Source organism: Stegodyphus dumicola, chromosome 5 (assembly GCF_044657685.1).
Source record: "Stegodyphus dumicola isolate Sdum_Otavi_A_Nest chromosome 5, ASM4465768v1".
Taxonomy (NCBI): Eukaryota; Metazoa; Arthropoda; class Arachnida; order Araneae; family Eresidae; genus Stegodyphus; species Stegodyphus dumicola.
In genome coordinates, this window is record NC_140772.1 from 141,096,528 (window position 1) to 141,120,610 (window position 24,083).

Consider the following 24,083-nt stretch of genomic DNA (forward strand, 5'->3'; position numbering starts at 1 on the left):
ATTTGTCCTGACAATTATTTCGTAGTTCAGCATACTCATTTACCTTTAATAAAAATGAATGTCTCACTATATCAAACTGCTATAGCAAATTAGATATGATTAATAGATTTGTTATTTTTTTCTTTTGAAACAGGTAAAAACTAAAAATCTTAGTTATAAATTAAATTTGATAGCCTTTTAAATATTCCACTGCATTAAAGAGTATGTTAAATTTGTATTTTCCTTTATAAAAATATCTTTTTGGCTAACATATATTTGTAAGCACATGAAATATATTTTTAGCAGCCCACTTAACTTCAATCGGAATGCCACTTTAAAAGATAATGTTTTTTGTAAAAAATGTACTAGAAGCTGAAGAACAAACTCTGCTGAATTTTTCAGACGATAGCTCACTGAAATAGAACCAAAAAATTTAGTTTTAAGAATTGATTTACTTGATGATGTATATAAGCCAAAATATGCATATGACTCCCATGTGATGCTAGCTTAGTGGTAAAGCTGACGGTAATAATGTTTACTTTTGGGGGTCTTCAGTTCGAATCCCATACGTTTTTTGCACCCTGTCTGCAACTTTCTCAGCTTTTTATTCCAATTTGATCTATATTCGTGTTTTATAATTTATTTCTATTATTATATGCATTAAATATATTGTTTTATTTATGCTCTTATTTATTTAAATCCCCCCCCTGCAAAAAAATTTGAAAATTATATAATACTAATTTAAAGCGTACCCTGTTCATATATATTTGAATTTAACAAACATTCTCTATTCGTGAAAAGCAAATTTAAAGTTAATTAAATTTAAATGAAATTTAATGCAAACAAATAAATGATTAATTATTGCTGCGAACTAATCTACAATATCATTTAAATTCTGAGAGCATATGTAAATCAAGTGCAAGTATCAAAATCCATGAATAAATTTATAATTCCAAAAATTTATAAATGCATAAGTGAATAATAGGATAAATAAATTTTTGGGAATTATATATTTATTCATGGATTTTGATACTTGCACTTGATTTACATATGCTCTCAGAATTTAAATGATATTGTATATTAGTTCGCAGCAATAATTAATCATTTATTTGTTTGCATTAAATTTCATTTAAATTTAATTAACATTAAATTTGCTTTTTACGAATAGAAAATGTTTGTTAAATTCAAATTTCATACCTTGCAGCAATGGCGCAAGAGAATTATTTAAATTTAATTTATTTTAAAACCCTGTAGATATATATAGTAGTATATATTTTCATTTCACTTTTATGTGAATGTATATACATGTGCTCAGACTTTGGGATATTTACGACTCTAAACTTTCATTTCAATTAACACGAGACAGTATTAATGCCCTAAACATTTTTTTTAACAAAAAATTACTATAATAATTGCTTTTAAATTCAGTCCTCTCCAGCAGAAGTGCAGGAATTAATTAATTAAATATTTCCATTTTCTTTACCTAATGTGTGTATATATAAAGAGAAAAATCTTATTTTTATAACTTCTTCTATAAAAAGAGATATGAATTAAAAATGTTTAAATTAAAAGTAATATTTTATGGATTATGCATAAAATATAACTGCCCATAGAGCATTTTTAAACAAACGAGATTTATAATAAATTATCCAGCTATGACCCTAAAGGTATACAAGCATAGCAAATTTTGTGTAAATATTGTGAACTTTTCTTTACAGTTGTTCTGTATTTTTAAAGTGCCAACTATTTTTTTATTTTATTTATTTATTTGTTTATTTTATCACTAACAGTACATTTTTGTTTTAATAATATATATATTATTTCATTAATATTTAAGGCTTATAGAAATGCAAAAAAATTTTTTTTAATTTACTTCAGCTTCTATGGAATTAGTGATGTTCATAATATGCATTATAACCTTACTTATCTAAAAATTGCTAGCGTACTTTACTTTTGCAGTTCATAAGCAGAAATAAAAATTTCCAATAACATGGAATCAATAAACAAAACTTTTCTGAATTTTACGTTAGAATCCATATCAAATCCAAAACAAACAATACTCGCTTAAGCGGGAAAAGTTCAGATGTTCAGCATCGTAACTCGCGAACTGCTTGTTTGGCGCCAAAATATTACAGTGACACCTAGCAGCGGAAAATAAAAATGTTCTACGGATACGCGGCAGTAGAAATGCTTGTATGGATGCCGTAGGCATGTCTTCAATTGACGCAACGCGTTCGTATGTACAGGTAGTGGAAACAAGGCTTTATGTGTAACAAAGTGTAATTTATATTATATGTTCATTTTTATAATATAGTACTGTGTCATCCAAAAATTTCTGGGAGATTTTGATGATAAATACAAATGAAACAGTACAAAAATTTTATCGAATCACATATGCACCATTTTGCTGTATGACTTTTTCCCCATCTTCGTGGCCAATGGAAAATTCTTTTCTTTAACAAAATTGTTTGGTTTATTTGTAAAGAATTTATCAAGATGTTGTTTCACAACCTCCAAAGAAGTGAACTTCAGGCCTTTTAAAGAATTTTGAAGTGATCTGAAGAGATGAAAATACAAGGCAAAAGGTCGGTGAGTAGGGGGTGACATATAACAATCCATACATACTCAAATAGTCTTTATCTGACATTCATCAAAATGTGGAGCCGAGCATTGTCATGATAGAAGAAAACACCTCGATGATTGATCAGTTTTAGGCATTTTGCTTCAATTTCTGCTTTTAAAATTGCCATTTGGGAACAGTATGTTTTCAAATTTATTGTTAATTTGATGGCAACAATTCATAGTGTACAATTCCTTTGTAACTATGAATCACCATGCACAAAGTATTACATTTTGGTACGCAACCACTCTTAATGTTACTAAAGGAGGTTCTTTTGGCTTACTCCATGATATTTTTCTTGTAACAATATTGTATTATATCCACTTCTCATTTTTAGTTATGAGCCATTTCAAAAAAGGATTTTCTGTATTTCTTTTGAGCAAAGAATAACTTGCTGAACTCAAGCAAGCTTGTTCTGCTCTGTTAAAATATGGTGTATCCATACATCATGGCTAGGTATGAAATCTTTTTCAAATTTTCATCTACTCTATTTTTGAAATATTTAATCTCTCTGATAGTTCTTGAACTGTAAATAATGTCGATTTTTTGTAATAGCTTCTTTTAACGCAGTGGTCGGCAAACTCATTAATCAACAGAGCCAGTTATCAACAGTTCAACAACTGAAATCTCATTTGAGAGCCATACTTTTTAAACTTAAATTTTATAGGTAGGTATATTGTTATTCACTTAATTAGGGTACTCATACACTTTACTAAGGACATCTTCAATCTGATCAATGTACGTTTGCTGAGGTCGACCCTCTTTCAAGTCGTCCATCTATACTTATCTTGTATACTCGTTTCGTGTATCTTCTTTCATTCATCCTCTCTATATATCCAAATACCTTTCTCAATTCTCAGCAATATATTTTTTTGCACTCCACATCATTCCCTAAAATTAATATTTAAATTTTTAAGTCTTAGATAAACTATATAAGTATGTCGAATAAACTTCATATTACACTTAATAACAATAAGATATAAGGTATTTCTCCCATCTTCTTAGCATGCCTTCATGGTGTAATGGTCAGCATGCTTGATGTGTATTCGAGTCCTGGCAAGGGCATTACTCATTTTTCATATCTCCTGTTCCAAAAAATCCTTATGTCTCTGCAGTGGCACTCGAACTAAAAAAAAGGTGGTGGATGATGATTCTCCACCACCAGAATTTGGCGATTGGGTCCCATATTCCCCAGTTGCCCTTTAAAAGGGGGAGTATACAAGGTATTTCTCCCGCATTCTTAGCATGACTTCGTGGTGTAGTGGTCAGCACGCTCGGCGCGTATTCAAGAGGTTTGTGCTTTGAGTCACGGCAAGGGCATTGCTAATTTTTCATCTGTCATGTTCCAAAAAATCCTAGTGTCTCTACAAAGGTATCCCAAAACTTAAATCATAATAATGATGAACAAACATTAATGTGAACAATGGCCTTGCATCTCCATGGAAGTTTGTGTCACTTGGGTTTGCATGTTGTTTTTAGTTTTAAGCATGATTCCAAGTTCTCGTCAATAAGACAACTTCTCACTTTACTCTTGATAAGGTTCATGCTAGAAAATGATTGTTCACATGAATATTTAGACCTATATAAGGAAAGAATAGCAAATGCTAGTTTTTTCAGCTGATTATATGAGTCAGGAGTACTATTCCATATGTTAAAAATCAACATATATTCCTTCTCCAGGTTTTTTAAAGCGTACCCCTTGTGCCGTGAAACTAAGCTCACATTTGTTTTTCTGTATCAGTGCTAAGATGTTAAAATTTTGAGCTCAATAATTCTTTGTTTTTTATATCCAGCAACTGAATTTCAAAGTTGTCAGTGTCAGAAGTGAAGGGAGAAAAAATTAATTCTATTACTGTAGTATAAAGAGGTTTTTTTTTTTTTTTTTTTTTTTTTTTTTTAACAAAGGCTAACATCACTTTGTTGTTTTTGAATTACTGAAAACTGCTGAGATCTTACATTTAAAACTGTAGTTTTGAAATAGCAAACATCAATATCAAAATTATTTTCTTGGTGATTTTTCAACAGGCTTGGAAAGTGACTCAGAGTTTCTCTTTCAAAATTTGAGCAGAAATATATAATTTTTTTTCAAATGAAATAACATCTTCTAACATTGAAAAAAAGATGTTTCCTTATCCCTGTATTTTTGAGTATGCCGATTTAGATAAGACTTAATGTCTACCATGAAATAAAATTTTTGGATACACTGATCGTTCATTAGTTCTTGATAATAAATACCCTTTTCAAGAAGAAATGCTTTTAATCAGAGTGTGATATTCTAAAGTAAGGTGTAAATGACATAATAAATTCTATGCAGAAGCAAAATTTATTACAATTATGGGAGGTGGGGAAAATTATTGAGGCAAAAGATGATAAGTAAACTATGTAATTTTACTCTAGCACATTTCTTTAACAACCTTTTAACCTTGAATAAACTAGAATCAGTTATGCAAATTGTTAATTTTTCTTCCTCATAATTTTCTTTTCTGAAAAAAAAATTAAATCATCTGGAGCCATGGAATGTCATTGTAGAGAAGATTCACTGCAATAATAAGCTTTGTCTGGCAGAAAAGAAGGATGACAATTTTTTCATTCATGGAATTGCTCTTGCTATTGGGCCCATGGGAAACATACTTTTATTTGATAATGATGTTATTATTGTGTTTCCCCCCCAAAAAAAATTAGGTTTATTCCCATAAAGTCTTTTTTTTTTTAATTCATGTATTATTAATTTTTAGTTTAGGTGGCGTACCTGTAGATTTTGAAGAAGTTCATTTAGACTCTACTGTTCAACATATTGATAATGTAGAAGAAGCAATAATATCAATCAAAAGGAATGGCGTAGCAATCAAAGGTAAATCTTCTTCTTCCTTTTTTTTTTTTTAAAGAAATTGTTGAAATAAAATAAATTTTCTGATTTTTTATAAATTGTACTTACACTTGCAGGTAATATTGAAACAAGGGCAAATAATCCTCAGTTCAGGTCAAGAAATGTGATTTTGCGGTGAGTTTATTTTCATTTTTACTTTTATTTAATTATTTTTGTTGTTGTCGTAGTTATGTAGAATATTCTTTATTAAAGTTATTCTAAAATTGCATTGCTGAAAATATTGGTAGGTGATTACATAAACTTGCATAAGCAGCTATGAAATTAATTATAATGTCCGTACTATGATTCTAAACTAATGAGTGGACTGTATAGCAAATATTCTAACTAATTAATTACATTTAGTTCTAATACATGCTGTGGTATGTTGCTTAGCCGAATCCAGATGGCCAAGTGAGCGTTTTCTTCATATCCAATAGGTGACGTTGTAATCTAACTTAGCATGCCGCCGCCCGTTGAAATTACAAATTTCAACATGTAAATTACAAACAAACATACAATTTAACAATTCAAGAACAACTAATTCTACAATACAATATAAAAGCTAATAGATAATCTTTCATCATGAATATAATATAAACATTCACTATGCTACAATCAAACTTATTCTTTAAACAGTTCCATTTTAATATAAAACACAATTTACAATAAGAACACAATAATGTAAGCTAAGCATTATTATTCTAAATAGGCAATAAACAAATTTTACTAATACATCAAATATGCACACCATTTGATGTTTTCACTTTAACAGCTCTGGCCTTATTATCTTTAACAGGTAAAACTTCTAGAATTCGAGCTAAAGACCATTTAAATGGGGGAAGATTATCTTCCTTTAACACAACTAACATGCCTGCCTTTAAATTTTCTTTATTAATAAACCATTTGGTGCATTGTTGGAGATGATTTAAATAATCAGTTTGCCAACATTTCCAAATAACTTGAATGAACTTGGTAATAACTTGACATTTAGAAAGTCTATTATCTGTAAGATGAGACAAATCTGGTTCAGGATATGAAGTAATGGAACGTCCAATTAAAAATAACCCGGCTTTAAGGCTTCAAAGTCATTTGCATCTGTTGATAAAGGTAAAATTGTATGAGAATTGAGAATACCTTCAATCTGTGTGACAACAGTCCAAAATTCTTCTAAAGTTAATTTATAACTGCCGATTGTATGCTGAAGATGATATTTAAATGACTTAATACCTGCTTCCCATAAACCACCGAAATTTGGTGCTCTAGGTGGAATTAGTTTCCAATTTATGCCTTCAGATGTTAAGAAATCTGCTATATCAGAATTAGATTTAAGGACTAAACTATGCAATTTTTTTTCAGTTCTGATTTTGCTCCAACCATATTAGTACCATTATCTGACGTTATAGTATTACATTTTCCACGTCTAGCAATAAATCTTTTAATAGTAGCAAGTAATGAATCTGTGGTTAAATCAGTTACTACCTCTAAATGTACCACTTTAGTAGCTAAATATATGAATATAGCAATGTACACTTTTGCATAATTACCTTTTCTCTGATTTTTATACTTAATGAGGAAAGGACCTGAAAAATCAAGTCCACACGTATTAAATACAAACCCTGGGTTAACTCTTTCACCAGGTAATTTTCCCATAAGTTGTTTACATACAATTGGTTTAACCTTAAAACATGTTACACATTCATGTACAACCTTTCGAGCTATATCTCGACCATTTAATAACCCAAAATTTAATACGAACCTGATGCAATAGTGCTTGAGCACCAAGATGTAAATATTTAACCCGGGAATACTGAAAAATTAATTTAGTAAATACATGATCTTTTGGCATTACATAAGGAAATTTTTGGTTGTAATTAAGATAACTATTGGCAAGTCTGCCTCCTGCTCTCAGAAGAGAATCATTATCTAAAAATGGACATAAAACTTTTAACTTACTTTTGGAAGAAACACAATTCTTATTTTTTAAATATAGAATATCCTTGCTAAAATGTTGTAACTGTACATACCTGATCATGATTTTCTCAGCATCATCCAATTCTTTAACATTTAGAGAACCTATCAGTTTTTTTCCCCTTACAACTGGCTATAAATCTACAAACAAAACTTAACACACAAATAATAAAAATATAGTTATTACTAATGTTAAGAATATGATCCAAAACAAGGGTTCACATTTAGATTAACTAAGGCATTATCCTTAAGTTTTAGTTCTTTGGCATATTCCACATCAGCCTTATCAGATGAAATTACTTCACAAGGATTAGTCAAAAACCCCTCCTTAGTCAAGAAAATTGTCCATACCACCATAAGTCATTATGAAGATCTTTGGGTTCAGCTCCACGTTATGTCAAATCAGCTGCATTATTATGAGTGCTAACATAATACCACTCATGAACAGCAGTCATACTGCGAATAACAGATACTCTATTAGCAACAAATGTCTTTAGATGATAAGGTTCCTACTTAATCCATGCTAACACTATTGACGAATCTGTGAAGTAATACACCTTCACTATAGGCATCTGAATGGCTTCTAATATTCTTTTTATTAGTTTTACCAACAGAACTGCACCATAAAGTTCCAAACGTGTAATAGTAATTGACTTCAAAGGTTGCACAGAAGTCTTGACGAAAATTCATTCGAAGATAACATACATTTCACATAAATTGCAGTACCATAGGCTTTCTGACTAGTATCACAGAATCCTATAATTTCTATTTGTTGTAATCCATTGGTTAGAACAAATCTGGGAATGCAATATCGTTGACTATTTTGAGACTATGCAGAAATGCTTTCCATTCTTCAAAGTAATTTTTAGGAAGAGATGTATTCCAATTTAATTTTAGAAGCCAAAGGTTTTGTAGAAATATTTTAGCTTTCGTCATAACAGGTCCAATTAAACCTAATGGATCAAAGAGGGGACCTATTGTTGATAAGACATCTCTTTTCGTTCCTGTTTCTTCAATGTCAAGTATCTTTAAATCGTAAGAAAAACAGTCTGTAGACATATTCCATGACATTCTTAAGGCCCTTGGAATCTGAGGCTTATCTGTAACTTGAAAAGAGTAATTCTGAGTTGCACTTTCTTTATTCTTCAATAATTCTGGATTATTTGAACACCATTTGTGTAACTGTATTCCACCACATTCTAGAAGACAGGTTAACTGTGTCTGTACCTCCTTGGCTTCTTGCAGCATATTAGCTCCAGTGATAATGTCGACCACATAACAGTCTTTCAGTATGGCTCTTGAGGCATGAGGAAAGTCAGTTGCTTCATCCATTGCTAACTGCTTCAGGATCCTTGTTGCAAGGAATGGTGCACTTGCTGTTCCGTATGTTACAGTCCTTAGACAATAAGTGTGCACAGGACTACCAACTGATTCTTTCCACAAGATCAACTGCAGGTTTCGTTGAGATGGTTCAATAAGTATTTGTCTGTACATCTTCTGAACATCAGCTCCTAATGCATAGTTGTACTTTCAAAATCTAATAATAACAGAAAATGAATCTTCTTGAAGTATTCACCCTTTCATTAATATTGAATTAAGTGATTTTCCATTGATAGTAGCCACTGATGCATTAACCCATTAACCGCCAAAACTACAAGGAATGATTCTTTTCTCATGAAAATAATAACAAATATTAAATTAAGCATTTATAACACAAATTTACATCAAAAATAAAAAAAATGCTCTTACCTGTGGTAAAAGCGAGTGTTACGTTCACGCAACGTCAGCGGAATAAGACTACGGATGTTTAGTGAGTAGGATTGTACTCGTGTGATGTTTCTTTTGAGTGGAGTGCAGTATTACTTTTTAGCTGCATAAGGTTTTATAAATCTACAAATCACTTTAATTGTAATTAATTTAATATTAAAATATACATTGTATTTCTTTTTACAAATACAGATTATTTCAATTGAAAGATTCAAGCATGAAAAGCTTGATTACAATCATGATGGAAAGCTACATTACATACTTTGCATCTATAAGCAGTCTGGCTATGGTACTCTTTACAACAAAGTCTTTTGTTATCAACGGACTTTACCATAAAATGTCTACCATCTCCATGCAGTGGTTTTTGAATGCTGAATTTACTAGGCTTTCCTGTTGCTGATCTATTTCTAGTTAATTCTACACTCTCAACAGGAGTTTGCAAAAGGAATAATGCATTCTCGCGTCTGAAATCTAAAAGAGTATATTTCCAGTAGTAAAAAGTGGTGATATTTAGTAAGTTTAGATATGGTCTCACCTCATATAATTTATCAGTATTGTCAATTTGACTATTGTCAAATGCAAAATTTCTTATCCACTTCAAGCTTTCAGTCTTCTGCTTTTTAAACTTTTTAGTATGACTACAACTGCTTTTAGAAGGCTGGAACTTACATCTTATGTGAATTTCAACTTCCCCAGCAGTATCATTTGGTAAAATATCATTATTTAAAACATTGTCATTCCTTTCTTCTTCATCAATAGCTTCTGCAATTTCTGGGGGAACAGCAACAATATCAGTTTAATTCTGGTCATTATTAACATTATCATCCAAAGTTTCTTCATCAAAAAATCTTTGAAAGGCTTCTTCTAATGTAAGATACCTCGTTCTAGGCATTTTTAAAGCTGCCAGAACATGAACCAAAACATCGAAAGGAATGAGTGAAAAAGGAGATTGATTACCCATTTCCTGCTGACGTTGCGTCAGCATAACACCTGTTTTCCCTTCCTTACCAACACAAATATAAACATCTGACTCATGTAATGTTTTAATAAATGGTGCCCTTGACTAAAAATAGATCACTCATAAAGACGGCGATTCTTTTGTTAAATATTTTCAGCAAAAATACCTGGTCGAAAATTTTGTTTAAAGTATGAGATTAATTATTATAAACAAAAGGATTGTTGAAGGCAAATATTTTTTTACAGAAATAATCTTCATAATATTCCCTACACAAAATCATCTGCTTGTATAAAATATCTTAGGTAGTTATATTTATATACACATTTATTTTGACCGTTGCGTCAACCAGGGTTCGTACGGTCCTTAAAAGTCCTTAATTTTGCCAAAATCAACAGAAGATTTTTAATTTTAATCATCTGAAATTTCTGTCTGTTTTTGCGATTGCCATTTTGAGTGTGAATTAGCATTTTGAGGAATATTTTTGACGATTGACTGCTGTATATATGTAATCTTTTGAATGTGTTCATGAGTTATAATTTGTTTCTATTTCTAATATAAATGATGGGATACTCGAGTTTCTAAGCAAGAAGTGAAACATAAGCATTTCGAAATTCATTTTTTCTAGTAAAGAGCTCTTAAACAACTTTTTGCTTTTGGGAATGTGAATTCTTTTATTAAACGGTTCTAAATTTGGCGACTTTTTAACATTTTGGCGATTTTAAGATTAGTTTCTATAGAAACTTTTTAATTCCAAAATCTGAGAATTTTTCGACGATTTTTTTTTTAAAACATCGTAACGTTGATAAATTCTATTAAAATAATGGTAATATATTGAAATTATATTTAAAAAATAACATTAAAATAAAACATTTTTATTTTTCGCTGTCATATTATAAAGTTTCATTTTGGTAACTTATACAATATTTTAAATCTGAAAAATAAACAAGGTATAATGCTTTAAAGCACCATTTACTAAATAGCTCTTAGCAAAAGCAAAATTAGCTATGTAATTAATTATAAATGTCTTGTTTTCAATTTTTTTCATAGTAAGAGTTTTCCCCATGTAATTGTCTCAGAATACTCAAAATTCTCAGAATGTGCATCAGTTTTCTCTATAAAATTAATTTTATACTTTTTCCTTCCTACTTTTTTCCAAAATATTTCTAGCTTTTTTCTGTTACAGAAATGGTAGGGATAATTTTTCTTTACGATTTTAGACATTGCAGCTTAGAAAGTTTAGAAGGTTTTGAAGGCAAGATTTATAGACCCACGATTCTAGAAGATTCGAGAAATATGTGGCAAAATGAAAAATGTCTCCATGATATCAACACGTAGTGGATGTATTTTACAGAAAATTTGCAATGAATTTCTTAATTTTGGGAGAAAATCTGGAAGAACAATGAAAACATGATATTTGAATGTATTACTTCTGATACTAAAATCTTAACATGTTTATCTTCTCTTTATTTTCTCTACTTTTCACTAGACAGAAGCATGGAAAATATCGAAAATGCTTCTGATCTTATCACATGGACAGGCATTATAGAAAGGGAATATTTTTTATTAATAAAGAAATTGAAAACTTAAATTTAAAAGATTCATCTAATATTTCTTAATGCATCATACACTAGGCATTTTCCCACCTGATGCAATCTCTGTGGATCCTAAATTCTGCTGCCTACTGCCTTTATAAATTCTACCTCCAATGCTTGCTCTAAATTCCAAAAGTTTTGCCATTTCTAGATTTTGTTGTTTGATGTGTCACTAAATTGTAGAAATTCTGCCACATCAGCTCTGTAACCGTCCTTTACTATATATATTTCATATTGCTTTTGAATGTTCATATTACTAAAGAAATAAAATTAGCCGCTTTTCCTGTACATTCTATATGCATTTAGTGTTTTTTAGAATAATGGAAATCCTTAATTAAATCCAAAATTTCTAAAATGAAAAGGAAACATGTTGAAGAAAGAAACTGAGTACATAAAGGAAATTATTCTTCAAAGATATGCGCAGTTATTATTATGTAAATTACCCAATTGTTTATGATTTCAACTTTTACTATAATTTCCCATTTCTATTTCCTCATATGTTATTGTTATTGAGCCATATTAAATTACAATTAAATTGTACAGGGTTATCCAAATTAAACTTCCTCAACGCAGAGGCCTGTGCAGAGTGTTGTATGGGTCATAATGTGATAAAATTTTAAAAACAGACACTTCAGATCATGTGTTCGAGATTTATTATACAAAAAATTAGTACAAGAAGTTGCCGATAGGTGGCGCTGTAACACTAGTAATGAGAATATTGCAGCAACGTAATTTGCAGAAATAAAGCTTCTGCGCAACGTATCCAAAAGACGAGCCCTACAAAAGTGGAAGACAGGCCTTGCACAGGCAGTTGTTTCCAGCTCGCTGATGCACAATGGCGACTTTTAAAGAAAAAGATCTGTTAGTGAAACTTTTCTAACAGAATGACGAGAACTCCTGTGCTGCGATAAGAGCATTCCATCGGCTGAAGATCTTATGCCGAGGACCAATGACACCATGCGTTCTACGAGACATGATGAAGAAGTTCGAAAGAACGTCTACCGATGCACGTGTGATCAGCTGTGAATTTTACCAGGTAGAGGACGACAGGTTGTGGAATCTGCATGTGTAGAAGACGTTGCTTTGGCGGGCGTGGACCCCACTAGCCAATCGCCACATGGTGTTGTCAGTGTGCCAACTGTTTCTCGGGCTGTTGATATGCCCTATACGACCGTCTGGCATGTGATGCGTCAAATCCTCGGTTATTTTCCTTACAAAATCCATAGTTGTCATCAGCTGTCCGACGGGGTTCCTGTAATTCGGGAAATATTTGCGTTGCAGTTCCTTGCCAGAATGGAAGTCAATGCTGCTTGGCCGTGGAACATCCTTTGGATGGATGAGGCCCATTTTCACCTGAATGGTCAAGTGAATACACACAACTGCCGCATTTGGGCAAGTGAAAATTCACACGCAATCCATCAAGTGCCATCAAGTGCTCTAAAGGTTACTGTATGGTGCGGTTTCACTGCAAAATTTGTCATTGGGCCTAATTTTTTTGAAGCGGTGACTCCAACAGGGTTCAAAACCTGCTTTGTTACAGGAAAACGGTATCAGGACATGTTGATAATGTTTGTGATCCCTGAACTGCAACAACGTGGCCGCCTCCAGGACACGATATTTATGCAGGATGGTGCACCTCCCCATATTCTTTGTGGCGTTCAACAAGTGTTACAGGCAACTTCTACCGATGCACGTGCGATCAGCTGCTGTTTCCCTACAGCTTGGCCACCCCGCTCGCCTGATCTCACACCATGTGACTTTTGGTTATGGGGATTCTTAAAGGATTGGGTCTACTGAGAACACCCAGCAACCTTGGCACATCTGAAAGACGCAATTGTTCGGCATGTTCGTGGAATTAATGTGGACTTACTGTGTTCCATTAATTCCACGAATATTTAACAAATTAGCAATTCCTTCACACAGGAAACAACTCATGCTGCTGTTATCAAGTATTGCGCAAACTGGAATTCTTTTTCCTTCTGAATTGCAAACATATACTATTGCAGTCGCTAATAACAGGTTTTTTTCTCCGTCTGTTTTCTTGTTTATAATTTTGTCACTGGTTGCTTTCATTTCTGTTTTGTCTAATGCTAGATCGATGGCCTATTTCTGAGCAGGCAATGGATTAATGAATGATATTTTTTATGGCATTCCGAACATCTGAACTTAGAATTGCATTTTGCGATTAAATGTTTCTTACTGAGACAGTTTAAACACAGTTTATGTTTTTTAACTATTTCATATCTTTGATTTAGATTTAGTTTTAAAAATGAATCACATTTATGCAGTGGATGATAATTAGTTTTACATATAACACAAATCGAAACACTATTGGTTTTAACCATCAGAGCCTTTGATTTCAAACTTTTTTCTAATGGATATCTCACTTTATTAGCATTACGGTTAATGTTATCCAATAACTGACATCTTTTCTTTAAAAAAAAATTCATCAAAGGTAGGAACTTCCGTAGCATTAATGCTTAGTTCAAATTGTTTGCGCGTTTCAAAATCTAGTTTCTGAAGTACGATATTTAATAACAGAATGTCGGATAAATTATTTTTCTCATATTTTAAAACATCCAAAGCCCTAACGTTTTTAGTAACATTATCTATTACATATCTTATTCCTTTAGACGATTCGAATGTTAAAGTACGTAAATCCATTATTGACTTTATATGCGTGTCAATTAATATCCTTTTATTTTCATACCTACCTTGAAGAGCTTTAAATAGAGAACTAAAAGTTCATCAACAGTTTCAAGATTTTTTGCTTCATCAGTTAATTCAGCCTTTAAATAGTAGAGTTTCTGAACTTCTGTCAATTGAGTGTTATTCGCTATGATGTTTTCGAATTGAAGCTTAAAATTATTCCATTCGGTATATTTAGCAGAAAATTTAGGAATTGGTAATTTTGGCAAACACATTTGTACTTTAGGATCAAATTTATTACAATCATTTTCATGTTCAGAATGAGTGATAGATGATAAAATTTCCATAATTCTTACCTCTAGAACTTCCGTTCTTTCTTCCATTTCGGCGATTTATTCATCGATGGTTGTGACATCTTTTTCATCAACGCTTTCGAAATATCTATTCCTTAAATTTCTAATATCCATTTGAATGCTTTGAAGGGATCTTTACTTTATTTGAATTTTGTTTTTATTCGAACTATCATCATATTCCTTCGCTATGTTTTCTAACCTAGTTAGTTTCGCTTTTAATGAAGTTTTATTTCTATCTAATGCCAGCATTTTGTTCATTTCTCCGGCTCTACGGACCATGTACTATGATTCTAAACTAATGAGTGTACTGTATAGCAAAGATTCTGACTAATTTATTGACAGTAATTAACTACATTTAGTTCTAATACATGCTCTGGCATGTTGCTTAGCCGAATCCAGATGACCAAGTGAGCGTTTCTCTCCATATCCAATAGGTGGCACTGTATTCTAACTATAAACAATGTCTAAAAATTTCTTCTGTATACAGAGCTACCAGCATGTCTGACTAAATCTCCCAGTTTTTTATGTATGTAAGTTTAATTCATACATTTCAAATGTAATTCTTGACTATGTCATCGTGAAGTATGGAAATTCTGTTTATAGGATCTTAAAAAATGCTAAGAAATTAACATTTTCATTTACCAAAATTTTAAACTGTGCAACCTCAAAATTTTCATCGAATGACTCTCAGCTTAATTTTTCTGAATAATTTTTATTTGTTCTGATCTAATTCATTATGGAGATTTGAAAGCATTTTGTAAAGATATAATTAATGTTTATAGATAAATACAGTGGTAACTTGGTTTGCAAGCATAATTCATTCTGGAAATATGGTCTTAATCCAGGACATTTATATACTCATCGCCAATTAACTGAAATATAGGTATTTCTTGGCCTACTAGATTCTTTTCTGTGGGACTTTAACAAGGAACTTGTCTAACTATAGTTTTTTCTTTCTCTTTCTGAGAAATTTGCTGAAATGGGATATTGCATTGCCATTAAATAGATTCATTACTTGCACTGTTACAGACTTACTACAAAATTTTGCAGTTGATCCCATATTTTACATTACACTTCTGTCTCATTTGATGGATCCCTCTGTCTTTTTATCTTTCTTCTCCAATGAAATCTGCTTCGTAAGTTCTGTTGCTGGCAAGGCAAATCCATGAGTTTGGCAGTGATCAGCTTCTGGGTCATGTTCCTTCATCACTCTTAACTTATCCCACCACTTATCAATGAAACTGTCCTTGGAGAAGGTTTTACCTGGCCTTCTCCAAGGACACAGTTTCATTGATAAGTGGCGGCTCTTGTTCTTGAGCAGACTTCTCATATTTATGTGTATTTAGCAAAGCATAAACTAAATTACTCGCAATTTAAAGTTTTACTGTATTAATAAAAGTTCGGATTTTTTATCTTGGATGCAGTTTTGCTTTAAAATGGCACATTACTAATTTACATGACTATGTATACTTAAAGAATCAGTTTTATTTTTATCATGTTTGAAAACGCTTTGACGCTTGTCTATCCTATTTGGATTTTCATGAGTACAAATTATTCACAATCCAAGAAATAGCTCATAGAGAAAACAGTGCATCAGCATCTTAACAGCAATATAAGCAGAAACAAAGTGCATAGTTTTGTGAATATGGAAGCTCATTAAGAGAAAAGATTTTGGTACAAGTTCCAAATTAGCTATATCATCATTGTTAAATTAAAGTTGTATAATTATGGATATTCTAGAAATGATGCAGTCCAGGAAAAGATTATTTCTATTTTTAGAATAGAGAGAAGAATTACTTAAATTAAAGTGAGGAATTAAGGGCTATTGCAAATTTAAGTTATAACTTTATTTACATGTTTTTATTTTATATGATGTAATGATTTAGGAATGCAAGCGAGATAACACAAATAATTGTAATCATGGCCAATGGTTATAGATGGTGCTGACATAATTTCATAGTAGAAAAAGAAATTTGCAGACATTGAATGCTTTGTAGATAACGAAACACATAATTTTATTCCTTGATTAGTAATTTCTTATGATATACTATTTACTCCTGTTCCCATCACTGTGGATGCAACAAGTATCCCACAATTCTATGTACACTTATCACATTTTTAAACACTATAAGATACAGCAAAGCAATGACAGATTAGCTAACCAGGCAAGAGGAGTAGAAAAAGTGAATGTGCATTTAAAAGCGAGCCTTATATATAAGACTGGAATCCCTTGTTTAAGCTTTGAATGGTGATTGGCAAAGAGTTCTCTAGGCAGTCCAAATGGTGTAATGCAAGTTAATTTTCAGTGGCACAATTTATAAAATGTTATTACTATTTTTAGAATAGAGAAGGGAGTTACACAAATTAAAATGAGGAATTAAGGGGCTATTAATAATTTAAATTATAATTTTGATTTACATATTTTTAGCTTATGTACATTTTTATTCTTTTGTGTATTGCATTGATAATGTTTGCATGTTTTGTTTATACAACATCCAATATCTAATTATAAACCCTGTAATTCAATGTTTATTCTTTTACAAATTATTCATTTTTACTACATGAAGCCCACTAGCAGCCGAGCGGTAAAGTCGCTAAACACTGGTAGTTCGGTCCGGGGTTCGAATCTCACGAATGGGCTGGCTGCATGGGCGTTTTCATGGTTTTCCCCATGTGTAACGTGTATACAAGCCAGTTTCCCTAAGAAAATCCTCCATGAAAGCATCCCTCCCCTTAGGCAGATAGCCCTCGAGGCTTTGCCATAATCACACACACACATTTTTTACTACACCATATTTAATGTTACAATAGCAGTTTTTTCTAATTATTTTTATTAATATTAATCAATTTAAAATTTGTAGTTTATTTACATTCATTACATAGCACATTTTAGCAATAGTATTTTGCTACTGAACAGGTCAAATATATTTTTTCATTACAAAATTTGTGTTGCTTTAATGTTACAAATTTTAAGAATTAATACCTCTTTTTATTTTTTATTTTTATTTTATTTGGTCCACTTAAACTGAAAATTAATTGTTTTTAGATTTTTAAGCTCTTTTGCTTGTTTATGATTTTGATGCTGTAAGATTTTTTTAAAAATGTAAATGGTTTCAAAATTTACATGTTTTTATTTTTTCATGTATTGGATTGGTTATATTTGCTTTTTTTTCTGGGGGGACTCAATGTACTCAAAATAATATTTTTATCCTCTTTAAAATTTGTTTATGTTTTTGATGCTGTAATTTTACAATTTTTTACTTCAGCTCATAGGTGTTCGACTGATAAAGACACAGATTACTTTGATTGGTTTTCAGAGATTATTTCAAGTTTTAATCTTTAATTTGCCTCTTTAATTAGTTCAGGAAGAGGCTGATTTATTTATTTATTTCATTTCATGAATCCACTGATGACGTTGCAGAGAAAGACATAAATTTCATTTTTTGGTATGGTTTGCTCCTTTTCTTGGAGTTTGCCATTATGCTTCTGTTTTTTTTTTTTTTCATATGGTTTATTCTGAATTGAATGTGGGATGAATTTTTAATGTATTGTTTATTTCAGCGTATTTATATATGTAAAATGTAAAAAATTGCGTTACGTTATATATATATATATATAATTAAGCTTTTTTACGTATTTACATGTTTGTTAAAATATAATTATATATAATATATATATATATACACAGTCAAAAGTCGTTAATCCGGGCACCCATAATCCGGAATCATCTATAATCAGGACCTCAAAGCTACAAACTTTCTGCGCATGTGCGTAGGTGTTTACGCATGCGCGTAATACCTTTATGCATGCGCATATGTGTGTGCGCATGCGCATAATATGTTTATGCATGTGCATATGTGTGTGCGCATGCGCATAATATGTTTATGCATGTGCATATGTGTGTGCGCATGTGCATAATACATTTACGCATGCGCGTTAAATGTATAACGGATGGTATGAGCTAAGCTAAAATTATTTAAGGATCTATTTCAGTTAATGTTGCAGATTGCGTTGTTCCTTAATCTTCAAATTGGATCCGGCTTATTATTTTTTGCAGTCTGTTAGAGCAATTTTATAAAAATAAGCTTGAACTTTCGATTATGTCAAATAGAATTTCCAATGCTGGAGCTGCCAAAGTATCCGCGAAACGAAAGCATGTTTCGATGTCCATTAAACAAAAAGTAGAACTGCTGCAAAAAATGGATAAAGACATGAAGAAAGTGACAGGGAGGTGATTTGTTTCTCTAACCATTTTGTATCAATTTCACGCTGCTCTGTGGAAGGGGGGGGGGAACGTTGCGATGCGCAATGAGCTGGAAGTTGATCTGTCAGCACTATCTTCATCTTCAGGGCAGATGTTTTTATTTTATTCGGCTTATAATTCCTCACTAAATGTAATGTTTCACCTCGATGTACTTCAGTATAATTTAAATCAATTTCCTCGTCATTATAAATATCACGAATACACATCAAATAGTTTTCTAATTTCATGCGCACATTGAAAGAAATGTTTAATAAAGTAAACAAATAAATATTAAGCTTTTTTTTTTGTAAATTTTGATACCCTTTAGATCATAATTGCTCTTTATTTCATAAATTACGGTTTCATATTTTTATTTTTATAATTTCTGCATGCCATCTTACCAGATTTAAACTGATGATCTATAATCCGGAAAAACCGATAATCTGGAATCACAAAAGTCCTGATGGGTCCGGATTAAAGACTTTTGATTGTATATTATATATATATATATATATATATATATATAAATATATATAATGTAAAATACATATATATATGTAAAATGTATTGCATTTTACATATATATATGTAAAATGCAAAAAATTTGATGGCTTTGCTCTACGTGAACAGGAAACCTCCAATTAACTTTGTCCAATTTCAGGACCTTCCTTTTAGACCAGTACTTTCAAGAACATTCTGGCATGTTAAGTAACAGCTAGAATAAATACGTAATTTGTGCCATTTTTTGTCAGACTTCTTCCTACTATCTCTGCTACAAGACTGCTCTGTCCATCTTTCTTCCCTTTGTTAGAATAGTTATGATGTATTTATGTAAGATAAAAGTTCAGACTTCCGATTTTAATTAGTAATAAGCCACTTTTTTCTTTATTTTAAGTTGACTATTTAACAATACATGCACCAATATATCTATCATCAGAGCTGCTATCACAGCAAATAGTGGACAGATTCAAAAACCACTTGATAGAATATGTGGTACTACATGGCAGTCATTTGACAGAGGTTATATAAAAATACTGATTAATAAATGGTGCTCCTGTAACTATATTTGACAAGGCAAATAATTAGCAAAGAGCATTTATTCAGTTGCAGTATGCTTTTATTTATATATTATGAATTCTGCTTCATATGCATATAAGTCCCCATTGTTTAGCAACATATTTTTAATGGATGTATTTTCGCACCTGTGAGAATTATAACAAATATTTTCATTTTGTTCCTGAGATACAGCTATATTTGAGATGGGTATTTTTTCATTATACAGAGGAATGTTTTTGGTAGCGATAGTAGGTTTTCCTCTGTCAAATTGTTTAATGCTGATATCTAGGAAAGGGGGGGGGAATGTATATATATCCACATACTTTGAAACTGGAAATTTTGAGGACCAGGAGCAGATGAGGCTATTGGGAATTCACGAAATTTACTGACGGGCTGGTGCTTGTGATATTGCTTTGCTACTTCATATCGATGGTTTAAAAATATGAAACATTAATCATACCCATGGAATTCATGTAAAACTATAAACTCAGAAGAAGAAAAAGATATAATGATACGTCACCGGGGCTTGAAATTTTATATAAGCATAGGAGCTCTGCACATGGTGTGATGATTTGGTCAGCCATTGGGTACACAACATGCACATCTCTAGTTCAGATTGACGGTTGTTTGAATGCAGATGGGTACATTTCTGACATCTTTAGTCCAGTGGGTGTGCCCTATCTTTGAGGCCTGTCAAATGCCATCTTCCAACAAGATAATGCAAGACCACATGTTGCACATCGTGTTCTGACCTTTCTCGATACACAGGGTATTCTGTTGCTGCCCTGGTCTGTGCGGTCTCCAGATCTGTCACCCATTGAAAACATCTGGTCATGGGTTGCTGAGAGACTGGCCTGCCATCCCTCTCCAGCTAATGCAGTTTATGAAGTATGGCATAGACTTGAAGCAGCACTGAATGAGTTGCCCATTTCTGTCATCCAAGCACAGTTCAACTCCATGCCTAACCGGGTAAGGGCAGTGTTAGTTCCCAGGAGTGGCAGCTGTTTCTACTACTTTCACAGCCCTGTAAACTCACAAACTGCTTACAAATGTTATCATTTTGTCTTCATGCCATACTATTTACATACAATATATATCTTTTTTGTTATTTGCTTTCTTTAATGGTGTTGCAATTTTAATGGCCAGCAGTGTACTTCTTTTGTTTCACCAACCTTTTGAGGATGATGCAGTGAAATATGTAAATATAATTTTTAATTTTTGGTTTTAGTATTTTTGCCTCTATTTCATAAAATTTTGCCACTGCGCTTCTGTTTTGTTTTTGTTTTTTCATGTGGTTTATTCCAAATTGAATATGGGATGGATTTTAAACGTATTTATTTTTTATATTGTTTTGTATTATTACACCTCTTATTGCTGTTATCAGTACACGGTTGGATTAGGTTTTGAACTGCTTTTTACTTTTTCATTTATACCATATATATATATATATATATATATATATATATATATATTATTTCTCAATATATAATATTGTTAATTTGTGAATAACTTCCTAATTGATATTATTTATTATTTCCTAATTGATAATTGATTTTTTCCTAATTGATAATTTCCTAATAGTTATGTGAAGTCTGCTTCAAAATGGCAAAACATGTTTTTTCTTATTAATTAGTTTATTCTTCTAATGCTATTTTCTTTTTATTTTTAGTCTAGAACTAAATCTGTTTGTTAATGTTTTACATTGCAAAAGCCAACCAAGTATTAAAACAAGGCATAGTGACATTGACATAGTTCTCATTAGGCAAAATACTGAAGGAGAATATAGCTGCTTAGAACATGAAGTAAGAATTTTTTAAATACATGTGTACATATGAATTTGAGATATATATGAATGTACATATAAATGTACATATGAATACATTAATTCTTGAGGATTTATTTCAACAATATATTGATTATAATTTATCTGTTAATTTAAACATGAAAGTTTTGCATATTTTTTCTTATTTCATGAATCAGTGAGCAAATATTATTATTAATTAATTTTCATATTAAGCTATAAATAAGTATGCGACCTGAGAATAAATAGATAGTTAAGTTAAAAAAAAAGGAAGTGGGGAGAAATAGAAGAAAAAAATGAACAGTACTGTAAAAAATGTCAAAATATTTGGTAAGGTTCGTTCTTTCCTCAAAATTTATTAAAACATTGTACACATTAACCAGATATAAAATAATAAATTTAACTCTTCCTCAGCTCATTGTGTTACTGTTTCAAAATCTTTATATAATTAGGTTTCCTCCACCCAAAACATTAAATTGGCATAGGTTTTATATTAGATTTTATTAATTTCAGAGGTGATTGACATGAGTCCATTTTCTTCAAGAGAAAAGGGAGAAAATATCTCAGTGGTAGTAGAACAGAAAGACAGATAAAAATAGAAGACGTGAAATTGTAGAGTCATTAGGTATTTTTTTTTTTTTGTTTTTTGGAAGCAGCCAAGATGAAAAATTAACAACGCCTTCGCCAAGAATCGAACCACAGACCTCTGGAATACCGGCCCAGCGTGCTACCGTTACACCACAAAGGCACGCTAGGGAAGTGGGAGAAATACCTTATATACTCCCCTTTTTAAAGGGCGACTAGGGTTTTAGGGGACCTAGTCGCCAAATCCTAGGTGAGGAGAACCATCATCCACAACTCTTTTAGTTTGGGCGCCTCTGTAGAGACATTATGTATATTTTTGGTAGCAGGAAAGATGAAAAATAGCAACTGCCTTTGCCAGGAATCGAACCACGGACCTCTGGAATACTGGCCCAGCGTGCTACTGTTACACCACGAAGGCACGCTAGGGAAGTGGGAGAAATACCTTATATACTCCCCTTTTTAAAGGGTGACTAGGGTTTTAGGGGACCTAGTCGCCAAATCCTAGGTGCGGAGAATCATCATCCACAACCCTTTTAGTTTGGGCGCCACTTGTAGAGTCATTAGGTTTTTTTTTTTTTTTTTTTTTTTTTTTTTTTTTTTTTTTAGAGGCAGAAACAGAGTCATAGCTAGGGTTTTCAGCGCCCAGGGACAACTGAAGATTTTGCACCCCCTACTGCTTGCCAAGGATGGAAAACATTTAATTCTAAAATGTCATTAACATCAGTTTGGCGCCCCTTGGATTCTGCGCCCGGGGACAGATGCCCCTCCTGCCTCCCCCTCTAGTTATGCCCCTGGGCAGAAAAGATGAAAAATAGCAAATGCCTTCGCCGGGAATCGAATCACGGACCTCTGGAATACAGGTCCAGCGTGCTACCGTTACACCACGAAGCCATGCTAGGGAAGTGGGAGAAGTACCTTATAAAATAACTAGGTAGGACTAAAGGCATGATGAATATAGTGCCATTTAAAATTGGGCCAATATATATATATATCTTAGTCTGGCATAGAATTTGAATAAAATTTTCATTTTTGTTGGAAATAGGACACAAGTCCTTTTTCAGGAGGAAAAAAAATTTTGAAATTTTTTCGAGGGAGGTCTGAATAAATTCTCTTTGTCAGCATTACCTGTGGTTGTTCCATACCTTCAAGTGCCAAGTAGAGATGATAGAAAATGGAAATATGGCTGTTATGTTAGTAGAAACTGATAGTGAAGTTACAAAGTCACAATTGCCAAGTATTGAACTGTCTGAAAATTCATATGATCTAAAGGTGGAAAAAGCTGATATACAGCTTAAGCAGTGTGTTCCAGTATTGCAAGAAAATACGTCCATTTCACAAACTTTATGACTCGTAATACAAGATGTGCCGACACAGACTTAGGGTACTTCTGTTTGTAAAGAATCAGATTCTATTCATAACTCTAATGCAAAAATCCAGACTGGTTTTCAGGAAATAGAGGAAAAGAAGCATGTACCAATTGCTAAAAATACCAAGGTGAATACATGATGTGAATAAACTACAGAGTAGTGAGCAAACTGTTTCAGATCTTTTTGTAGATGAAAAATCTGAAAGGACTCAATATTCAGACTATGATATGCAAAACAGAAATGCATCTGAGAATTGCAGTGGAAAAGTAATTAACCAGG

The 24,083-nt window shown here is 32.0% G+C and overlaps 1 protein-coding gene across 2 annotated transcripts in view; it reads left to right on the forward strand.

Annotated features, from left to right (window-relative positions):
* Positions 1 to 24,083, forward strand: part of Idh3g (Isocitrate dehydrogenase (NAD(+)) 3 non-catalytic subunit gamma) — a 107,162-nt gene that overhangs the window by 61,352 nt on the left and 21,727 nt on the right. For both annotated transcript variants that reach the window (XM_035371969.2, XM_035371968.2), the window contains exons 4-6: positions 5,335 to 5,450; positions 5,543 to 5,600; positions 21,721 to 21,853. In XM_035371969.2, coding sequence (XP_035227860.2) covers positions 5,335 to 5,450; positions 5,543 to 5,600; positions 21,721 to 21,853 — 307 coding nt within the window. The remainder of the gene's footprint in view (positions 1 to 5,334; positions 5,451 to 5,542; positions 5,601 to 21,720; positions 21,854 to 24,083) is intronic.